Consider the following 25,299-nt stretch of genomic DNA (forward strand, 5'->3'; position numbering starts at 1 on the left):
ATATATGTAAACATGCATTTTGAAATAAAATTGACCGTAGTTAAGATTCAGCTCATCCTTTTCTAAAATGCTCCTTTTCTTGTAGAGAAAACAATGTCTATATGTCACTGCGATGTTGACCATTGGAGCGTTGCACCAAAATATATTTGTTGTCTTTTTTTTTTTCTTCTCGATCCATAATGGCTTGTAGTAGAATCTTGTTCCCAAGAAAGACCCCAAATTAGAGCGTGACCAAAGAAAGAAGAATGAAAAAAGGCTATTTGATTTCGTTTTTATGCACAGCTACCTTCGTCTGTCTTAAATAGGTTTGAGATGGGCGGATAACTAAAATGACAGTTTTTTGGCCTTGTTCAACACAGTTATTGAAATTATAGGCTCGGAATAAGTAATTACCATTCATAGATTCGGTTTAACTGTATAGAAGCGTTTTTTTTTTCAAAAAAAGTACGGTTATATAAAAAGTATTTTCTACTGGAAAATATGATTTTTTTTTTTTAAAAAAAAACCACTTTTAGACAGGATGAATGGTAATTACTCAATAATGAAACATCTAATAGAAATTTTAATGGCCAATTTAATTTTTTATAAAGAATGAAAACATAATTAGATTGATCTTTATTTTTTTATTTTATAACCGTTGTTGAACAGCCGACCCAATTTTTGGATAACTATCGTTCAACTCCGTGGCCTTGTAGTAGTTAACCCAATCCAGAAGACATGGGATCTCCTAGATCAAGTATTGGGAAAAATTTGCCTTCGTGGAGGACTTTTTGATGGAACTAACCCGCATTTACGTTACATGGAGAGGAAAACCACGAAAACATCCCATGGTTAGCCTGACGGTAATGGGACTCTAACACATGATCTGCTAACCACTGGGGATATTTTATGTCAGCACTGTGGTCGATGCGAGCCAGGTGTTGATTTCGTATCGACCAGTCATCGCTAGGATTCGAACCCGGTTCACTTGAATTGGGAGGCGAACGCTCTATCCCCAGAGCCACCACGGCTCAGATTGATCTTGAGTACAAAAAATTTTATATTGAAAAGAAAGTCAATACAAGATTTGAGAATTAAAATGATAATTCATTGACTCAAATCAGCATATTGGTACTGATTCTTAGAATCAGTTAATACACACTTTTAGAGAGTACAAGAAGCATAGTTGAAAAAAAATTCCATACGAGATTTTAGTATTGAATTAATGATTTATTGATTTAATCAGCATATTGACTCTGATTTCTTGAGTCAGTTGAAACATTTACACACTTTTGGAGTGTATTAAATTAAAATAGTCAACAAATTTACTAAAATTATAAATGAGAAATAAGTCATTATCATTTACAGATTTAAGTCAATTGTTTTCATGTATAAAAAATCACTTTATCGTGTAATATCTTTGATATTAAATAGAAATTCTTTGTGAGTAGTACTGAATCGATGATTCAAACCATTGTGTTGCAGATACTGATTCAGTGAATCAAACTGATTTATTGAATTATTCTGAAATGGTACTGATTCATTGAAGCACTTAATAGAGCCATATCATTAATTATAATTATTGTTCTGAATTTATTTATGTGAACAGATGATTCGGAATGTTTAATAAGTTTCCGCTCGATAGTTTAAATCATCAAATTCGATTTTCGTAATAAACCTATTAAATAAAATAAATCAAATCCTTTTTTTTTTTAAAAAATAAGATATGGAAATTCAGATGTGTTTGTTTATAAGTTGAAATTAAAATCAATTGATACTTATGGATTTCAGTTTTCTGATTCTTTAGAACTTCAATACAAGAATTAGATACGCTATTTCAATATATAACTCTACCCATGATTCGAATAACAACGGCAAATAAATATGCAGCATGTGTTTTAACGCGTTTATTTGTTTCGAATAAAAATAAATTTCTCTAGCTAGGGGTTACCCCTCTATGCTCGCCAATCCTCTTTGAATCGAAAAACAAGGATAAAACAAAAATAAACAGTTTAATGACTCAAAAACTAATTGAAAATTCTAACGAAATAAAATGTATAACACATTTTAAGTTGTACGAGTACGTGGCAGCAAAAAAAGTGTTAATATTTTCCTCTTATTTGAATGAGTAAATAAAATTACTTTATCATCTTTTTTGCAAAAAAAGATGAAATAGAAACTGTAATCATCAATAACAAATGTTTCTAAGATGTAGGAAATCTCATATTTTTTCATCTAATAGCCTTTGTAATAATATTAATTTATAGCTTCACAAAAACGTTTTATAATAAAGATGTTGGTGGCCACGACTTTATTTATTTATTTATTAATATAGAGAGAAAATGCTATAAAATTTTTGGTGTTACATAAGACAAACGAATTTATCAGTTAATTTATATTTAAACCATGACGGAACTTAAAATAAATATTTACTAATAGATAAGAATTTAAATTATCAATTAAAATAAACCTCTTAGCTTTTTTATCAATGCATTATCAAATTTAATTTCAATCATTACGGCGCTATTCTTTTAACGTAGCTGTTTAGTTTGTAAACTAATCTATGTATTTGTTCGCTGCTTGAGTGCTATTAATAAGACTGCAAAATAAAATGGCCATATGTGAACCGCAAGATTTATGCTATTTGTAAATTTCTAAAGGAAATTCATTCAAGAAAATGCTAAAGATAACTCAGCAGATTTTCTCCCAACAGCATTATTTATACTATCATATCAACATTGACCGCGAGCGGAGCAGCTGTTCCTGGTAAACCACACAGAAGATAAATTAAAAAAATAAACCAAAAAACAGGCTCTTTTTTCCATAGAATGTTTTTCGTAACGAAATTGACTGAAAGGGCAGAAAAATTTCTTAGGATCGGAAAAAAACGTTTTTTACAGATTTTAGGTTTTTTGTTAAATAAACTTGAACAAATGTTTTTTTTTTAGTTTGATGATTGTATTATTGTGGAGAATATTTTTTTTTAAAGTAGCATGTTTATTAGTAAAACGTAGTTTACATCCTTCAAGTTCAGTAAACTATGTTTTTAGGATCAGTATCTCCTAGTAGTAATAAACCACTTATCTTTTTTTTATAGATAGATATCGGCCTTTTTTACGGAACAAAAAATGTGATATACAGTAATTTTTACAATTAAATCACTGAATCACAGTATTTAAATAAATAATGCTGTAAAAATTACGATATAAAATTTTACGGTAAGTGTGGATTTTAATGTAAAATGGATTTTGCGGATGATGCACAAAGGGTGCCGGAATTTGACCAAGATTTTCTTTTACAGTGTAGCCTTTTTCGAAAAAAGTTAAAACTATTCATATTGTTTAAATTGAAATTGGAAGTAAGAAGTAAAAGAAATTTGAACTTAATTTGAAGGATTTTTTGAAATCTTTTATTTATTTATTTTTTCGAAAAAATAGAAATATCAAAATTATTTATTACGATAACGTATGAAATTTGTTTATTTTTGAAACTGAGAAATAATTTAATGCTGTCTAAATTCTAAATATTATCGTAAATTATCCTGATTGTTATTACTTAAATATTGAAAAAGTGTTAGTTGCAATAATTTTACGTTTCATGGTACTGATAATATTCACCTATGTGTGTTGAAAACTCATTTTGTTATTTCTTAATGAGCATATGAATTTCAATTGGATTTTTTTTAAAAATACATTTTTAATTGTTGTCAAAATTGTATTGAAACATTTAATTAAAAAAATTGACATATAAAATAAGCACATGAATAAATATTTTTATAACAGTTGTTGAACAAATAAATGTTTAAGAAATTGAAAATTTTGCTAAAAGATTGCTAGACCTTAAACAATCACGCAAACTTTGACAAAAATCATATAAATCTCTTTTACTTTGTATGTATAAATACAGTTTTAATAAAATTTTAGACTTTTTTCGTGGGATGAAAAATGAATTTAGTTTTTAGAATATATAAAATTTAAAAGACATTACAAATACAGAAATAATTTTAGTAAAAATATTTTTTTCCTTAATTCTATTTAAAATTTGTTAATGTAAATTACAATGGTTTAAATTTCCTTTACAATATTTTTTAAAACAAATTACTAATTAAAAAATATAAATAGGTGAGAAAATGTATTCTCCTTTTAATCTCTTAAAAAATATATTTTTACAATATTATTGAACAGTTTTAATAAAATAATATAATTTTCTTTAAAATTTGCCTGAGTAGAAAACAATTATTTCACTTTGAAAATAGCTTTAAAATTTATCTATTAAACTAATAAAAGAAGAAGATATTTATTCTTTTAAATTTATTTTGTTATATCATTAAATCACCTAAATAACCTTCTTTTTAAAAGGAAATTAAATAAATAGTCTAATTAATCACTGAATTTTCAAGTCTTCGGGCAATATTTTAATCGGGACTTTAATTTTTATGTCACGCTTCACTCTGTGAAAACGATTTGATGAATCGTTGTCCGTAATAAGTAATTATGCCACAATTTGTTCTGAAGGTTTTATCCTTATTGTCGTGAATGGAAATCCTTCTTCTTTTTATCATTATTAGATAGTAAAGTCTATTATTGTTAGAAAACAAATAAAAACACACCTTTGATAAATTGGAGAAATTCGTTTGCTGCTCTAATTCAACTGTAGTTCAGTTTATAAATAGATTACATCTTTATTTATTTATTTTTAAATTTAAAATTTTATTCAAAAAAAACCGAACGGTTTTTTTTTTAATTTCCTCAAAAATTATTAAAATAACTTCGAAATTTTGCAATGGATATTGGACTCTTTGGGTAAACCTAAGATTCGTACCAAAATCAAGAATGCAAATTTTCATGAATGTAATATTAAGTAGAAAGTGATAATAGGAGAAAGATGCTATAAATGAAAAACTAAGAAATGAAAAAAAAGTAAAATACTTGGAGATTAAGAAAAAAATGTTTGCTTGTGTGTTTCAAAGGAATTTAATTCTATAAATAGAACATATTTTATTTTATAAAAAATCTGTCCTGGCAATAGTATATGGCAATAACATTTATTTTTTCTTTATAACAAGAAAAAAAACATTTTTTTTTTAAATTTTTAAATTTATTTTTCTTAGCTTGTAGACAAAATGCAAATATTGCATTTTATCGTAGCAGATTTATTGCTACTTTTAGTCCCGTAGGGGACTGATCGTTAAGACACGGTTCCCAGCAGATCACCGAAGTCAAGCATCACTGGCTGCGGTCAGTGTGCGGGTGGGTGACCATTTCGATCAGTCTGTGCAGGATCCGAGGGTGTGCGGTATGGGTCGTCGTTAAACTGTTCTACCGTAAAGTGCTCGACTTCGCGTGCAGGTCGTCAGGCTACCGAAGCGGAGGTGCCATCCCCTCTGCAGAGGATCAAAATTGTGATGGCATGTCTTCGGATCATCATCTGGGATGCATCCCAGATCGTCGCCAATAGCCCATTGTGCAGCTCTAGTGTGACGTAAATGAACTGCAGGAACAGGAATTGTTACTTTTAGCCAACCATTCCGATTTTTTTTTAGTTGGAATGCAGTATTATATTACATTACAAATCTTATAATGCAAATTAATTGACGATTTCAATACTTATTGACAATTTTTTTTTTTTGCAATTAATAAAATTTAAGTCACGGTTCAGGGAAATATTGCTTTGATTAGATTTAAAAATGATAACTTCGGGTTCTGGGCTTACTAAAGTTTTTTATTTAGTTGCGACACGTAAAAAACAATACCAGGAAATTTTAATTATATACCTATTCAAAATTTTAAAATTTCAAGATTTTAAAGCAATTGACAACTCTAAATAAAGCAAACGTTTGAAAAAACGTAAGAAATGCCATTTTTTTATATGTCTAAACATCAAATTTAGTTATCTGATAAACAGATAATGGCATAAAAACATTTTAAAATTCTAAAAGATAAACGGCATTTTCACTTGTTACATTCTATTAGCAAGGATAAAACTGTGCAATTTAAAAGATTACTATTTCTTAATAATCCATTGCATTATCAGCGGGATCAATATTATGAACAATTATCAAATAATATATCTCTGAAACATTTTCAAACATTCCAAATTTTCTATGCTAATCCGACAATTTTCAAGGTTTAAAACACGAAAAAAATCCGATATTACATTTAAAAAAAATTAAAACAATTTCAAAATTTCCACTAGCTATCCCTAAGGCGGTAAGACCGTAATAATGATGAAGGTTCAGTTATCTTTCACCACCCAATAATAATAAAAATAATAATGTCATACAGTTTCTTTTTAATCCAATATCGCCAACTACGTGATTTGAATATAAAATATGACATAGTTTTTCCCCTCCTCCGTAAACAGGAAGAATGGATTTATTTGTTACACAGACCTTTCGCCAATTATGACAGTCGAAGAGTGACTCGATTGGGAAATTCGACACCCGTGAAAGGTATCGACAAGGTATATGTCAGATTTGGTGATAGATTGATGATTTTTATGGGAATTATATAGTTCAAACTTTATTTATCCCTTTAATCCCCCTATTTGCTTACATGGAAATTTTAATTTTATTCAATTTTTTTTCATTCCATGCTTTTTTTTCATTTCAATTCTTTCCATTTTTTCAGAAATTTTTTTTTTAATTTTAATGTTGATTATGCATTTTTTATAACGGGCAAGGAACGGACATGTATTTTTCGTTAACCGTTTGACTCAGATTGAACACCGGCCTCCTATTAATATATATTTTTCTCTGACGCTCTAATTACAACCAAAATTATGTTTTGGCATTTTTAAATTATAAAAAAATACATTCTAATAGTTACTAAAGAGCCACGATGGCTCAGGGGATAGAGCGTTCGCCATCTAATGAGGCGAACCGGGTTCGAATCCCAGTCGATACAAATTCCGCATCCGGCTTGCACCGACCACAGTGTTGGCAGGAAATATCCTCAAGTTTTAGACAGATCATGGGTTATAGCCCCCTGGCAGTCAGGGTAACCGTGGGAGATTCTCGTGGTCTTCCTCTCCATGTAACGAAAATGTGGGTTAGCTCCATCATAAAGTCCTTCACGAAGACAGATTTCTCCCAATATTTGAACCAGGTGTTCCCTTGTCTTCTGGATTGGGTTCGAAATTACAAGGCTACGGAGTTGAACATTAGTAGTCGTAAACCCATAAAATAGGGTCTACTTTTCAACGACGGTTTTAAAATAATAGCTACTAAAGAGACGTGGTGGCTCAGGGGACAGAACGTTCGACTTCCAATGAGGTGAACCGATTTCGATTCCCAGGGATGGCAGGTTGATACGAATCTCGCATCAGGCTAGTACCGGCCACAGTGATGACGAAAAGTATCATCAGTGATTGACAGATCATGAGTTAGTCCCTTTTCCGTCAGGCTAACTGTGGAAGATTTTTGTGGCTTTTCTTTTCACGTAACGCGAATGCGGGTTAGTTCCATCAAAAAGTCCTCCGCGAAAGCAAATTTCTCCCAATACTTGATCCAGGAGTTCCCTTATCTTCTGCATTTCTGTTTCAAAATTACAAGGCTACGGAGTTGAACATGTAAACCCAAAAAATTTTGTCGACTGTTCAACGACGTTGTAAAATAAAATAGTTACTAAAAAATCAGTTGGATGATCGGAATTATTGTATATTTGCACTAAAATGTGAAGTCCAAAAAAGTAGTTTGGAAAAAGTGAATAACTGTTTCGCTTAGATCTAAATAACTGCAAGTAAGTGCTGATTTGGAACATTATTGTTTGAAAGTAAGCCGAGTTTGGAAGATATTACCTTTAACCCAGAAAAAACCAGTGTTTCATGCTGTATTTCAGAACCATAAATTATTAAAATGCTAAATATAATATTCTTCACTTAATTTGACCTAAAATAACTCAAAATAAGGAAAAACGACCACAAATAATGCAATTTCTCGAAATTAAAATTAAAACAAATATTTATATTCTATTGTTTTTCTTGTTTTCCATTTCATTAAATTCCATTCCGTGCTATTTTGTTCATATTTTCCTGAAAAATTTATTGTTTTGAGGGAAAAGAAATTTTCTAGGGTTAATTGTACACCTTTAAGACGTTCAAGAGATTTACTTGTATTTTTAATAAGTAAACAATTGTAAAAGATAATTTTTATCAGAACGAAAACAAATTGTACTAAAATTTACATAGCTTATATTCTTAACTAATCTTGATTTTTTTTCAAGAAACTAGAACAAAACATACAATGTTTGTTAAAATCAATACATTTTTCAAACGTTTTCTTAAGAGAATACATTGCAGTACTAAAAATCATCTTGGTGTAAAAAATAGTATAAGCAATACACACATGGATTATAAAATTAAAATTATAATACTTTGCATTTAAATTTGATATTTTGCACTAAAAATATTTCAACTCCTCACACTATAGACGTTTTACTATCTGAATAGTAAAAAGTGATTAAAGACTTTGATGAAAAAATTTTGCTTTTATAGCATAGTATCACAAATTAAGATTAAATAGTTTAAATTTTTGAATAAAACCAATTAAAATTTAAAATAAAAATTTGAAACATACAAGCTATTTCTCAACTATGAATAACAATTATGAATTATTATTTAGAATTTTAAAATTAACTCTATGCAGAAAACAAGAACACATTTTTCAGAATATATCAATTTATTCTAGCTATTTGATTTATGTGTATAATACATATTGATTGATTTTTGCTGATTTTTCTCAAATTGATTTATAGTTTCAAAGAATTATCCTTAAGTCCAACTAAATATTAACTACATTTTCATTAGCTTATAGCTATTTAAATAAATCTCCAAAATACTCACAAACAAATAACTGTTAAAAATGTCACTTTATAGTTTCAAATTACTCATGGCATGTTTGGTTTTAGAACGATGTGGCTTATAGTTTCAGATATTTTTCGGTAAGAGGTTTATCATATCAAGTCCTCCCTAATCTCTCTCCCCACCCCCACATCTCGCTTTCATTTAACCCCCTTATTTCCCCCCGAGAGATACAGGGAAAAAGCTGGCGTGACATTCACCTTTGCTTTGGCATCTTTCCAAAGAGTAATTTACCAAGATGTGTGCTATTTTCTTCATTTTCTTACGTTATTTGAAAAATGTACACTCATATTACGTAGAAATATCGATATATGGTTTAAATTTATTATTCGAAGAAGCGTTTTATGAAAAAGATTTTCGTTAAGATGTAACAGATTTTTCCAGCGACTTAAATTTCATATTTTTACGCTTTCAGGAAATATTTTTTAAATGGTTCATTGAAGAAATAATTTAAACATGCTATAGAGTTTTAGTTGTAACTTTAATTTTAAAAAAATAAAGAAGAAAATTTTTGTCTGAAATTTGAATTCTACAGAGTTTTGAAATAAGGTTTTATTTATAATTTGATCATGATAAAGTTCACCACTTACTCTTAGGATTACAAAACAGAAAAAAAAAATAATTCAATATATTAAGTTTAGTTCTAAAAAACTGGACTTGAGCCAGAAACCACTGTAGTACATGTAGTACATTGCATACTATAATGATATTCTTCAGTTCGCAAGACCAATACTTTTAAATATGTTATGGAAATTATTTCAAAGGATATTTTTCAAGACAATTTTTTTTACAAATTACTCAAATTTTCAAAAATTATATTTCCTCTTAATTAAGATTTTATCATTCAATCAGTAAAAATATTTTTATTTTATTTTAATCGGATGAAAATTGATTTCGTTACAGTGAGTGCGAAAAAATTTGCTTACAGAGTAACAATTTCAAGAGTACAATTTTTTTGTGGATTAATGAGCCGTGCATTAATGCAAGTAATACTATATACATTTCATTTAAAGCAATTTACTTAAATTTTTAAAACTAAATCCTCATAAGTCTATTCTACGAAAATACATAAAAATATAAACGAAAAATGGTTTTTTATTAGTTTCAAAGCAGTTTTAATTGTTTAATAGTCCAAAAACACCTAACTCGGACACATTTGTGCAGCGTTAGGGAACACTGACAATTTTTGAACAGAGAATATGTTAAACGTAGTTGATTACGAAGATTATAGATTAGATGTGTAACAGAATTTCATTACAGAGATTAGACATAGTAACAAAAGGGTTAACATCAAACATATTTGTGCTTATATATTTGGGCTAAGTTGTGTAAAAAAAGCGGTATTTAAATTACAAATTCAGTATATCATCGCAAGACATTCTATTGCTTGTTTAAAATACATTCTGGATATCATGATTTAAAATTTGGAGATTCTCCCTGCTTCTGAAGAAGGTAATTTCTCTAGCTTGAATTACATTTAAAACTATAAGGCGTTACACTCTGAGTATTGAGCATTAAAAAAAGCTGCTAAGCGATGAAACTTTGCCAAAAAGAGCGTAATTTTTTTTTCCTTCGTCTGTTGGAGAATGTAAACTAAGTTTCTGATGTGAAAGGAAAAACTTTTTTACTCCTCCGATGAAAGCAAAGAAAATTGCTTAAAGTTCTCAAGGGACAGAAGTCAAATAATTGAAATGGAATCTAAAGAATAACATATTTGTAAAAGCAGAAATCGTATTACTGTTTATTTAAAACTTCTGAAAAAAGTGTTAATAAATATATGTAATTTATCTAATATTTGAAAAGCTAAGCTTGACATAAAAACATAAACCGAAAATATTATTATATTTGTATAAGACCAAAAAATATTTGATCTATTGATATAAGGTAAAGGATTTAAATTTTATTGATAACAATCATTTATATAAATAATGTTATTATTAAGACATAATTTTCTGCTTCACCATTCGAAAAATAATTAAAAAATTCAGATTTTATTACATAAATATTATTTATGTTAATTTAACTTAGATTCAATTGATATCAGATTAAAACTCTAACACAAATTCATAAATAATCATTGAATTTGTCATTTGCTTATATAAATTGTTAACCAAATAGTTTTTATGCCATTTAATAATGAATTCAATTTATTTCTTTTTTTTTTAATTTAATTTCTTGAGAATCTTAACTAAAGTGTAGATCACTCAAAGTTACTTTAAATAGCGTACTTAATAATTTATTCATTCATTAATCTAAGGTTTTATAAATATTTATTAAAATTTTAAAATTATTAAATAAAGTTCTAAAACATGCAAGCTAATAAACGCTAACGGGAAAAAAACGTTTATAAATCTATAATACTCATTAAAGTAATATCAATTTATTTCATATCATCAGATAGAGTCCTATTAAACAGTTATAAATTAATACGTATGTCAATTAAGGCTCAGCAGACGCAGTTTTAAAAATATAATAATAAATCTAAATTAAAGATAAGAAAATACTCGAAAATATAATCACGTAAGTCCGATATACCAGTCTGAGTACGAGTAACCTCATCATTGCACTTTGAACTTGAGCCTGAAGGTATTTAAAGAATAAGGTTAAGAATACGGATGGATCTATGCAAATTTTCGCATGATTATCATGATCATATTCTATTCAATGAATTACAAATTGTCAGATTGCGATTTGTAAAGGAAATCTTATGTTATTATCGATTGAAGAAACGAAATCGTGTCATACTATTCTCTTATTTATAGAATACTTATCTTTGAATGTAATACTCAGAATTTAAATTTAAAAAATTTTTATATTGTCAAAAATAAACTGAATGGTTATTGGTCATAATATTTATTTTATATTGTTTCACGCATAAATAGTTAAAAGCAAGACAAAAAGTTAAAAATACGCATTAAAGTTTAAACAATGTAGAATGTTTATGTACATTTTTATAAAAATAGACACTGATTATTTCGAGTTCCGTCAGTTCTTATCAAATTATGTATTAAATTAACTACAATATTATGAAATATGTATTGATCACGCTATATAATAGTAAAAGCAAAATTTTTAACGAAAATTACGTAATAATTAATTTTTTAACTGAAAAATAAAAAAGCAAGTTCTACAGTAAAAAAATGAATTCAGATAGTTTTTGTCCATAACTAAATAAATTTAATTCAAAAGAACTCTTTTCGAAACAAGATTGTACAATTCCTAAGAAAGTATAAAGTACATGCAAGTATATCTATATTCTTTTATTTACTGTATATTTCAGTGAAAAAAAATTTTAGATTGATAGATAGAATTTATGATAATATATATTAATTGTTTTATTAGATTATGTTCTGCATTTAAACTTAAAGATATATAAAACTGTATTAAGTTTTTTAACTCAAAAACAAATCATGTGTTCTTAAATTTATTCCTCCGTGAAGTTAAAACTTTGTTACCGACATTTAAAAAAAAAACAGCATAACAATAAAACTCATTCATTTAATGCGCAATAAGTACAACAAATTAAACAACAATATCAGAAATATATGTCAATCATTAATTTGTCCTATTAAATAATCTTAATCGTAATTTTTTTAAAGGAAAATATTAGCATTTGTTTCGCCTGAGTGAAATCTATTCTGGAATGCGGAAAGTGAAACTAAAACTCCTTGAATTGGTTTTAATTATCCGATTTTCAATCAATAACTTTCTTTTCTTGTCCCTTGAGGGCATTGCAAACAATCCACCTTAAACACAGACCTCCGGAAGACATTCACACGACATTCTACAATATCATCAACACACTATAGGTATCCTTCAAGAAATCTTCATAAACAGTGCCGATGAGTCGGTATTAAAATGTTGAAAAAAAGGTCAAATTCTAAAAGTGTAAAATTCCCGGAGGTGTTTTTCTCTTTATAATTCCATAACAAGTCTCGTTACCTCGCTATGGACCACACGCGAAAGGGAAAAAAAAGTGGGTCAGCTTTGGGTTCGAACCAGCCTTAACAGTGAGGTGTGCTGAGTGGGTTGAATCGGAAGCGAGTTTTAAAGAGCTGTCGTCGTTTATATTGAAAAAGCGGTTTTGGATATAATTAGTTGCCACTGGCAATGGAATAAATTAACTTACTGCGACTGTTTTGTGGTAAATAGAATGCTGCTTATTTGAAAAATTTTTGCAGTGCCTTTTTATTGTTTTTTTTTTATATTAAAAAGTTCATGAAACATTTATTGATGTATGTATCATTTTCTCAGTGTCATTTTTGCGACAAAATATAAGACGACTTATTTGAATTCTTTTTTTAATTGATCTTTTCTCTTTTTTATTGATTTTTCCTTAAAAAAACTCATAAAAATTGTATTTATTTATACATAATTTTTTTTAGTATCATTTGGGGCACATAAAATACTCCTTATTTAAATATTTTTTTATTAGTTGGTTGCATACAAAAACTCATGAAATCAGACAGTTAAATCAGACATTCTCCCTGTCACTAACTATTTCGTGCTGAATAGATTACTGCTTACTTAGATAAATGTTTACTAAGTTCTCTTATCAAATCGAATACAGCTTATTTGAATCTTTTTTTATTGATTGGTTTCCTCAAGTAATAAAGAATATGTGGGTAAATCACTTTCTCACGCTTCTTATGTAAAATATAAAATCGAAAACGGTCAAATTGGATAAAAGTTCATTGTTTCATATTTATTGACTAGTTACAAAAAAAGTACATGAAAAATTTTTTTATTTATTGCAGTTTCATTTGAAATAAAAAGGGTTTTTTTTCGTTTATTTTTAAAAAAAACTACTTGAAGATAAATGGAATATTTACCAGTCTTTGTCGCATTCTTCATAATTTTATTGTTTTAAAATAATCATTCTTCAAAATCAAATATGATACTTCGTATTAATATTAAAATTCTAAAAAAAAAAATTTTTTTTACATTTTTTACTTTTCTATACTAATACTTTAAAAAAATTAATAATTAAGAAAACAATGGTTTTTTTAAATTTATTTCTGGTTTAAATTCTTTTAAGACAGTAAGTGTTTTTTTTTAATGTTTAAACGTATATTTTGCAGAAATTCTATTAATCTAAGTTAGAGTAATGTTTATTCCTTATTTTAAATTTTTTTCTTTTTTGTTGTCCTTTCAAAATTATGTTTTATTTTCAAATTGACCTATTAGCATTATGCCTGTGTTAATATTATTGATATTATTAGAGTTTCACTCTTATTGTTCTACATTTCTGAAGAGTGCGATTTACTTTCACTAAAATAAAATTTCTAAAACAGCATGAAAATATTCTGGTATATTTTAATATCTAAATATTTGTCCTTAAAATTCATTAGAAGTAAAAAATATTCATTCTCAAAATAAAATTTATCTTTTTATTAAAATGTATCTCATTTTGCTCTTGAATTGAGCTGAAAAATTTCTAAATAATTTATTTCTTCACTTGGGGTTAATCAAACTTAAACGAAAAAAAAAAAAAACACATTCAAAAATATAAAAAATCCACCGTTCTTATTATCTTATCATGAGTTTTAATTTATCCCTTTTAAAAAAAATACATTTTTATCAATCAGGAGTAAATAATCATCCTGAATATATTTTTTACATTAACAGATTTGTTCATTTCATAATTCTTAAGATATAGGTTAACTTCTCGTGTGGAGCTTAGTAAATGACAATTAATGAAAATAAGAAATGAGCTACCCAAATGTGTTAGTTTCCATAACATAAAAAATATTACACAAAAATATTCTTCAAAATAAAAAGCTTTCTTCTAAATCAAAAAATAACTTTTTTTCTTAAAACAGGTATAGTCATTACCAGTCATCGGAATTGTTCATATTTTTTGTTCATCCTTCATTGATGATGTCATAACCGTCGTCAAATGACGTCATTAAGAAAATTATTCATTGTAAAATTCAAAACAAAAAATATCTTTTACAAATATTTACATATAGTTAAAAATCCACGACTCATGACTAAGAGTCAAAATAGTTTATTAAGACTTTATTTAAGTTTATTTGATGATATCATGGGTCATTAGGCAGCGCTGCTTCGAAATAATTTTATTTTCCTTAGCAGTATTTTTTTAAGTAATTGATCAACTATTTTTAAAGTACTAATAGTTATAATTAGTGCTTAAGCATTCATTGAAATAAATTCTGATTAAATCAAGAAGATAACATTTGTTATAGTTAACAAGTTTTCAGGCTAGTGCCCTAATTCTCACATTAACTGAACATGATTAATTTCCGCTTTTTTCCGTAAGTTTACGTTTGTTTCAGGTAAGTATGAGCACAAAAATCTTAAGATTCACGAGCTATTTATTGATTAATAACTAATGCAATCAGTTATCTTTCGAATAAAAAATACGAGGGGAGATTTAGTTTTCTTTCCTCCCATATTGAGCTTTAATTGATACTTAATTTTTAAAAATTCTTTTTTAAGATATTTTTTTTAATATTTTCATTTTTTTTTACCTTTGTAAAGATTTATCTGAAATTTTATTAAAGATAACTACACGGAGAATCGGCAAAACTTTTCTAAAATTGTTTTAGATTTTAATTCAAATGCATTTTTTAAAATTTTATTTATTTTTTTGAAAAATAACAAAAAAAAAATATGAAATCTTAATTTTAGAGATTTTTTAAAATGTTTTAAGCAATGATACCATGATGCCACAGATAAATTAATAAGAGATATTTTTGAGCACAACATAACGATAAATTCAAATATTTAAGTTAATATTTTAAGTTCTCGCAGTAATTAAAAATGTGTTTTTTATTTTATTTTAATGTTTGTCAAAATGAATTATAAAAGATTTGTAAGTGATTTCTGCACACTTTTTCAAAATAAAAAGACGACATGCTATCTAAAGGGTTTTTCGAATCCCTCTCAAAATATTAAATATTTTATGGATTTGGAATATTTCTTTTCTCGTTAAGCGATTAAAATAAAGGATAGTGAAAATACCTATAAATATATGATTAAAAAATAATAATAACTGATAAAATAACTCGTAAATAACTGATAGCAAAAAACCTAAGAATTTAAAACTAGCGTTCATTTTCCTTCAAATGAAAAACGAAATTCTCGAAAATCTTTTTCAATGAAGAAGATTCTATTAAACCGGTTGTTTAGCGCATTTCGAATAAATTATGTCAGAAGCTTTTTCACATAATTAAAATAAATCTAGAAATCCTCAAAACAAAGCCTAAGTTTTCAAAATATCCTTTCTTTTGCATCATCTTTCATTTTCATTTTCCAAGAATTAATTATATATTTGGATATATTAGAACACATCCATTGCGGTGTGTTGGTAAGTGTGCTCCAATTTCAGATAAAATACGCGTGAACGAAGTAAAAAACACCCGAAAGGCAAGTTTCACGTTTCCTGTTTCCTTTTGAAATTAATATTTCTTTAATTCACTTTTACCACAAAATCTGCTTAATTTTTCCGTCATTCACCTTTTGGGCATTAACGACAGGTTTTTACTGTGAAAAAGCGGTTCGTAGTTAGTTTTTAATAACCTCGGAAATGAGAAAAACTTTCATTTATGTAAAGAACAAGCACGTGATTATCGTAAAATAAATCAAGCTGAACAATAAAACGCTAATTTCAAATGCATAATTGCATTTTCTTATTAACATAATTCCTGTGCAAGATATCCTCATTGTCTCTGATATAAAACCCATTTAATCCTAAAGTAAATCCTATATCCAGAATTAAATAGTAATGGGGATATATTTCTCCACAAAATCTCGTGTTCAAAATCTTAACACCATGTCTGTGATGGTTTGGTATAAGAGTAATGATTAGATGATAAGGAGTCGTTATTGTTTGTTTGAATAAATGAGACATTTCTTTAATCCCTAGAACTAAATGCTCAGTTTTAAATACATCCAAGAATTTTTTTTAAATTTAAAATTCACATTTTACATTCATTGTTAATATGTTTCATGTAGATTCATCTTAATTAAAAATTTGAATATGAGAGTCGACCTAGTTTGACATGAAAATTTAAACATAACTTTAATTTAGAAAGGAACTGTGTAAGTTCACTGAAAGACTCTTTGCTTTAAAATCTTCAGACATGAGCAATAGAAAATGAACCCGCTGACAATGGTTAACGAGGTTTTTTTCATTCTAAGTAACGTTTGCACAAATTTGTTAAATTATATAAAAATATTTTGCAACAGCAATGAAAAAAACAATAATCGTGATTACATAGCGAATAAAACTAAATACCGTTTTGTGTTTAAGCAATAACACAGTATAAAGCGAAGTTATATAAAGTAAATAATACATCCAACTGAATAAAAGATATTTTTAATAATATATTCTAATGCATATTATTAACGAAAAAATTTTTTTTTTCATTTTAAATCATAATCAATTTAGGGGACTGCTATTTCGAATTATGCTTAAATGCAACTTAAAATATAAAAGTGTAATTACAAAAACAATCGTATCAAAATGATATTATTTGTGTGTTAAATTTGCTAGTTCAATTAACTTTAATATATTCATTGACTTGAACAAAATTGATTAAAAATTTTAAAAGAATTAAAAAAAATAATTTTTAAAACTCCAAGCACAGATTAATATGCTTTTAGGTGTTTTGATTTTGGATTCCTTAAACTGCTCTATTCAAATTTATTTTTTTGTGAGCCTGGTCCTATTAGCTGTTCTTTAGGTAATTAGATAGCTGATTTGCTTTTTATTTCCATAATCAATTTTTTATAGTAAAAAGAGCAATTAATTATTCTCCTCTATTAAAAAAGAATAAATGGTGATATTTTTAATTAATTTACTTTTTGTTCAATAAAACTTATTATGCAAGCGTAAAAAAATTGCTTGTTGTTTATACTAAATAAAATCGAAAATCTATATTTGTTTACAATTTCTCTGACGCTATTACATTAAGAATCACAATAATCTGAAACTCATTAAATATCGATATCATTAAGACAAAATATTAGCAGTTTTCTTTTACTGGCGTCTAGATGTTATTTTTTGATACTTTTAGCACAAAAATTAAGATTTTTAACACAAAAATAAAAATTAAGATTAGATGATTTCACAAAAATTAAAAAAATTACCCTAATCTAAACAAGCAATAAAGTGTTGATATTAAATCTTCGTTATTAAGTGTCTCTAAAATTAACAAATTTTTTTTCATAATTACAATAATCTGTTCGAACAATATTTTACTAAGATTAACTCATCCATATTAAATGTCGATATATTTAACACAAATTTTTTTCTTTATAAATACAATAATCTGAACGAGAAATGATTTTCTAATATTGACTGATATTTACTGTCGATATATTTGAAAAGTTTTTGTATTTAAACTAATCAGAAAAAGCAATATTTAACTATGATTGACTCATCTGTGTTTTTCTTTGAACTCCCCTCTAATTATTTTTTTGATCCCATATAAACAATCTTTTATCGCTTTAGGTTCTCACACACTCCCTCTTCCCACCATTGCAACTCTCACTTAAAGAAGAAACAAAAAGGAAAAATAATAAATTCAATCCCAGAAATCGATAATTACCTTTTGTTCCACCCCCATTGCTCCCTCATTTATATTATCCCTCATGCTAAATTTCCCAATATTTTCATCGATCCATGCAAGCTTGAAAATCGTCAACGATTCTGGAGGCAGTAGGATATACCCTAAAGATATCCCTGAGAGGATTTTGGTGAGAGAATTAGGGGGTGGATGTGACCATCAGTCAAAAGTGTCTTAGCTGACATTTGGAATTAACTGTTCGCTGCGACCCCAACAGTGTTGATAAAACTTATAGCAGTTGGATCATCACATACTTGCAGGGTCCTTCACTCTTAGCTTGAAGGATGATAAAGACCCTTGTATGGGGGCGTAAATTACAACTGCGCTATCAGTTTTTGAAACAATCTTACTTCGACTGAGAAGGGACTTAAGGATCAAGGACTGAAATTCTCGAGATTTCATAAGCTGCAGTCGATATAAATAAACATAAATTGATCGATTCTTCGGTGTAATCAAATTTTAGCATAAAATAATATTTTTTAATTTGAAACTATTTTTTTTAAATATAATAAGTTATTATTTCGAAAATGCTGATAAAATTAAAACGTTTGAGGTGTATTTGTTTTTTGTAACTAACAACATTTTAAGCCATTAAAGAAGAAAAAACGTTAACATTTGTTTAAAGTAAATAATAATAATAATTATTTGCCTACAGTTTCCCTTTATTGTGACTATTTTAAGAATTCATCATAAGGTCCATTAGGTTCGTCTTGTCTGAATTATCTTTAAAGCATTTTTTTGTTTTTATTTTTAAATAATTTTAGCAATAATAAATATAATTAAAAACGTTTTTTTTTCCTTAATTTTTATGAACTCTAAAAAGGTAGTTATTCACGATGTCAGTTTTTCGTTTTGTCAAGAAAAATTATGTCTTAGTTTGTTTAGATATTTATTTAACGAATTTACCATCAGATAATATTATATTAAATAAATGCTGCGAATTAATTAATTAATAATAACCATTAACTTATATATTAATAAAATTGTGAGAATTTTTTAAAATATTTTTTTACCTAGTTATAAACATTTGCCGGAATTTGTTTTGCATTTCTATTTTTTTAAATAAATATTATATCAGAAATAAATAATTAGTGACTTTTACAAATAATTAGTATTATAAAAAAGATTCTTTTTTGACTTCAGAACGAAAAAGAGAGACGAAAGGAAGTCAATTTTCCACGAATTCGTCCCTCACATTACTTACGAAATAAATTAATGAATTTATCAAAAACCTATTTCATAAATACGCATCTATGCCTAAAATATCATACTACCAAATATGAATACATAAAAATAATTTTATTTATATATAGAACAAAATGAATAAATAAAAATTACGATTTCTAGTTTGGTCAAGACATGGAATCGCTTAACACATTTTTTAAGTCAAGCGTTTTAAACTATTTTGAATGTTATTTTTTTCTAATTTTAAATACTTAATAAACTAAAACTAATAAGCATTTTACATATTTTTAAATTTAAAATAATATTGAAACTATAAACATTCTTCAAATAAAATTGCAAGAGATAAGTTTTAAATTTTAATTACAAAATATCTCGAAACAGGAACATATTATAACGAAGCATCTCAAAACCTTCGGCTAATAATTATGAATATCCGATTGGTATTTTAATCACCATTTCTTTCTTTCATGCATTTTTAAATGGTTATAACTACTTTTTTATCAAATATTTGAATAATTAATTAGTGTTTTTGATCATTAAATTATCATACCGTAACAGCACCGCATAGGTAATATTTGAGACAAGGAGTCGATAAAATTGTAACAATAATTCTACTTAATTGCAAAATTATACAAATATAATGTAACATTAAAGGCAACAATTAAAATAATAGATTATTAATTCAAGTAGATTGTTTTAATTATGTAACTTCATATTTGTTCTGTTTATCTAATGTTTCTTCATCTTCAAAAATTTGAATAAATGAAACAAATTGTTGTTTGTTTTCAAATATAGTTATTCTAAACAATTTACTACAAATCAAATATTTTTTAAACGAATTAGAAAATTTAAAGGACTTTAATTAGCCTTATGTTTTTTCTAGTGTTTCTTAATTATTTTTCTTGTTAAGAATGAAAAAATATTACGAAAAATTTACTACTGTTTTAAATATTTACTACGAAGTGAAATTATTTATTTATTTATATTTGAATGTTTTTTTTCAATAAATTTCAATATTAATTTATTGAAATAGAAAGAAAAATCCTTTTTTATCAATTATAAGTCTAAAACACAATAAGCTGTTTTTTCTAACTTAGTTTGCTTGTATAATTTAAAATTAATTTTGTGAATTAACTGCAATTTTTATGGCACTTTTCCATGATTTTATTAAATGTATTGTTATATTAGAACTGTATTTATGAAACTGTATTGTGAAACTGTAATTTGCACTCATCCTATTAAATAATTTATCAATCAATATAAAAACTATGTTAATTTTCTTCCGGCAACAAAAGATTAATAATAGAAGAATGAAAAGAGCTGGCGACAAGAGAAAATGACTACACACATTTGAAAAAAAAAATTAGTTCCGCCGTTTTGGCAGCAGCGGTAGTAAATGACAACCACTAAGTATCAATCATCGTTTTGTGGTTGCAAATAGAGGGTGGAAGAGGAAATGTATCATTTCTGTTTTGAAAAGAAATGATAAACGGCACTTTTGACAATTTTCTAAAGTATTATAAAGGACTCTAATTTATTTAATTTCTTCAAAAAAACTATTCCCATGTTTAAGAATTTTATAAAAATCCTTAAAAATATTATTCATGTGATGAAATATTAAAAATTATAAACTATTTAATAAAATTTCATATTTTTAATATTAGAAAAAAATGTATTCATTTTTACTTTCTCGTATACATTAAATTGTGCAGTGAAAATTCTATTTAAAAATTTTATTTATGTATTCGTAGGAATATAATCGCTTGTAATATGAATTTGAATTCCTAAAGTAAATTTTTGTTTCATTAAAATAGTGCAATATTTTGCAAATTATAAGTTCATAATCTAAAAACGCATTCACTGTCGAAACACAAATTGAATTAAGCTTCGAATAGAAGCTAAGTAGAATTAATTTAAAATAAAAAAAATTTCAACTGCTGTAAGATGTTCAATCAAGTAGTTTAGTCGATAAAATTAAAATATTCTGAGATTTTGTTCCAATATTCGGAGATTTTGCTGATTCAAATTCAGAGATTTTGTTTAAAAGAATAAACTTAAGAAAACTGAATTTTATAAAGTTTATTTATTTTATGCAGGTACATTTAAAAAATTACATTTTATAATTTATTTTTAGTTAATATTCATTATATTGGATTCAATAATCTTGGATTTTGCAAATCTCAAGCCTAAATTAATCAAAATCTAGTCCTTAAATATTGGTTCTTGGAAAATGCATATTTATGAGTTTTTAATATTAATCTTCAAAAAAAAATATTGCAAAATTATTTTAAACAATTTTATATTTAAAAGAATGGAGTTAAAATAATTGTTTTGAAAATTGGTATCTAATATAAATAACCTTGGAAACAATTATTTTAAATGATGTTTTTAAAAAAATACTGTTAGAATAAAATCCCTTTAAATATCGTTATTAAAAATTAATAGCGTAGAACGAAATTTATTTTAACAAAAACATTTTTAGAATAATTAGTTTAAATATTTTAGTTTAAAATCAATAACATTTGAATATTTTTTTGTAAATATTGATCTTTAAAATAATTTAATAGCTTTCTTCTTTTAGGATAAATCTAAGACGATAATAATTAGAATTTAAGATCTTTTTTTTCTTTTCTAAATTGATTCCGTAAAAACATTAAAATGGACTTGAATTATTTTGCTAATTTCTTAGGACTTAGATGTTGGTCTTCAAAATAATTCAACACAGAATAAACTAAAAACACCAAACAAGAAAAAAAAAATTCACTCACCTTGTCCTGAAACAAAATTTGAGAAGTATCCTAAAGTCACAAATGTAACAAAAGAGACTAGTTGAAGACAGTGGCACTTCATTTTCAAAATAGTTTATTTGTGTTATCTCATTCGTGTTTAATTATATTGTTATCCAATTGAAGAATTTCTGCCTTTAAGTTCAAAACACACAAAACACTAAGAGAAGCTCTGTTCAATTTTCTGAATCCTTTTGAATCACTGCATATTTGGAAGAGTATTATCACTTTCAAATTTATTAGTTCAAAACAAGGCACAGTCAATATCTGAAAAAGGAATTTAAATAATTTAGCTTTTAAAATTGAAATATAAACAAAACTTTTATTATTAAAATATTATTCGGTTTCAGTTTTGATACGGTAATAGTTTTTCTAACTATTTGTTCTATTTTTGATAACGAAAATTTGATACGTTTTTAACTATTCTAGTAATTTATTTGATTTCAAACTAATTTCTTGAAATAGAGTTCTGATTTTATGCTTCAATTTTGACTCATAAATCTCCATTTTCTCTATTTTATTTTTAAGTTTAGTATTTTAACACAGCTATAAAAATATTAATAAATTCTAAATATGTTTAATGAAGAATAAAATAATATTGTTATGCTTCTGAACAATATATCAAGTTTTTTCTTATGAAGCAAAATATAAAATATTATTGATTTTCTATGCCAAATAAACATTCAAAAAAATATTATTATAATTATTTATTTATTAAAAGAATTATTATAATTATTTATTATTATAATCAATTTAAAAAACGTATAAATAATTCAATTAGAAAATTCCTCACTCTAATATTATATTCTCGAAAGGACTATTTTTACAAATTTGATGTTCCTAAACAAATGTAAACATAAAATGCAGAATATACAGAATGAATATTGAAAGTATTGAAGTGAAAATAGGGACATTATTTAGAAAGATGGAAAATAAAAAAACATCACAACTATTTTAATGAAGTTCCCGTTTAAAAGGAAAAAAAACTGATATTTTATTCATTTGAAAATCAACTTATTTTTTTAAATATATTGAAATCACATCGTATCATACATTAAAATATTTATGATTTATATAACTATTAATTGGAGAGTAATAATATCATACATAATAAATATTTAAAGTACTAATGATATAACTAATACTTTATTTCCTCAAAATAAATCAAATCAATTTTATATCAAATAACGAAACGTAAGTATATTAATAAAAAAAAGAAGATTATTAAAAACTTAATGATTACAGTAAAAAAAAATCGCTTGCCCGCATTAAGTTGTGATAGCACTATACCTATTATCATAAGAACAAATATAATGCGTAAAAAACTTTGGCAGTAGAAGTACTCTTTTTGCTACCATAAAAATAATTTTTCCTTTGATACTTTTTTTCAAAACATATTAAAACAATTCAGCTTAAAAAAAATAAGGCAACGAAAAGAAAACACATCAATCAGAAAATGGGAAACATAGAAAATTTGAATGATTACATTAAAAATATCGCTTGCCTGAATTAAATTGTGCAAACGATATCCTCACCGCACTTGCATCCAGATGTTCTTCACATAAAAGCGCATTATGAGTCAGAGATCACACACCCACTCGAGAGAAATCAACGAGGGGACCGAAAAACCCCCGTTTTCACCACCGAATCAAAGTTAAAGCAAACGATACACGCCGAGTTTTCATCGCACGCCTTTCACTGACTAACTTCTAGCGACCAACTGAAACAGTTTTCTTAAGCCAGCTCTCACGCCGCAGCATGTGTCCTACTTTTTTTCAAGGAATACTATGTTCTCCCTTTTCTTCTTTCTATCTTTCCTTCTCGCTGTTCCGATCTCTTTCATGCGCGCTCTCTCTTTCTCAATGAAATATTCCTCTGTCAGAAATTTCAAGCAAATATGAACAGTTGAAAAATGTTGAATATTTTCTCACTAGATGGCGATACTTTCAATTTTTGGCTTTGCGAATAGGGGAAGAGATCGGAATTTTAATTTTAATAATGTTTTCATTTCCCTCTTGATCCAAACTTGTATTTTATTTAAATGTATATTTTTTTCTTTCAAACAATATAAATAAAAAAATTTTAGTTTGTTGATTAATTTGACTCGTTTTAACCAAACGATTTCAGTTTTTTTTTTAACAATAACAAAAAAAAAATGTAAAGATGGATTATTCAATAATTGTTATTATGTTATCTTAGTGTCTGTATTCTAAGAATTTTAAATGCTTATTTAGTTTTTAAGCTTTGAATTTGGATTTAAATGCATTCTATGGTCATTCACTTTTATTTCAAAATGTTAGTATTGATACCATTTGGTTATGGCAAAAAAATTTCATTTATTTTTTTCGTTGAGAGCAGAAGAGAGGTAGGCTGTAAGACATCCTGCATCGAAATTGCGATATAAAATACCGGCAGTTTGGGTGCATCATCATTTATCGTAAAATCCATCTTTACCGTAAAATCTTAAACCGTGTTTCTTACAGTAATATTTATTGAATTAGAGAGATGCAGTGATTTTGCGTTAATTGTTACAGTAAAAATAACAGTATATCAGGTTTTTTGTTCCGTAACATGATGCAGTAAAAATGGATTTTTCGAGAAAAAGTACCTGTACCTTGAGTGATACTTTTTACCTCCCCCCGGTACTTTTTACCGTAATTTGGACCGGAATTTTTCACAGTCTTATTGCCTCCCCAAGAGGACCGAAACTTCCCTTCTATAATGCATAAATAAACTCAATCAATCCATTATGTCGATTTTTTTCACATAGAAATTTTCTTTTTCAATTAATAATAATTTTGCAAAAAATTATTAATTTTTTTGGAGAAAAATCTAGGAAATAATTTTCTGAGTAACACTACATATTTTAATACCGATAATGAACTTGAACACTA

At 26.5% G+C, this 25,299-nt stretch overlaps 1 protein-coding gene across 1 annotated transcript in view; it reads right to left on the reverse strand.

The window, feature by feature from the left end:
* Positions 1–24,319, reverse strand: part of LOC107436315 (protocadherin Fat 3) — a 204,753-nt gene extending 180,434 nt beyond the window's left edge. Inside the window, exons 1-2 of the mRNA XM_016047974.3 lie at positions 23,892–24,319; positions 22,388–22,672 (exon numbers count right to left, since the gene is read on the reverse strand). Coding sequence (XP_015903460.1) covers positions 22,388–22,469 — 82 coding nt within the window. The 5' untranslated portion in view covers positions 22,470–22,672; positions 23,892–24,319. The remainder of the gene's footprint in view (positions 1–22,387; positions 22,673–23,891) is intronic.
* Between the last annotated feature and the right edge of the window lie 980 nt (positions 24,320–25,299).

Source organism: Parasteatoda tepidariorum, chromosome 6 (assembly GCF_043381705.1).
Source record: "Parasteatoda tepidariorum isolate YZ-2023 chromosome 6, CAS_Ptep_4.0, whole genome shotgun sequence".
NCBI classification, from domain to species: domain Eukaryota; kingdom Metazoa; phylum Arthropoda; class Arachnida; order Araneae; family Theridiidae; genus Parasteatoda; species Parasteatoda tepidariorum.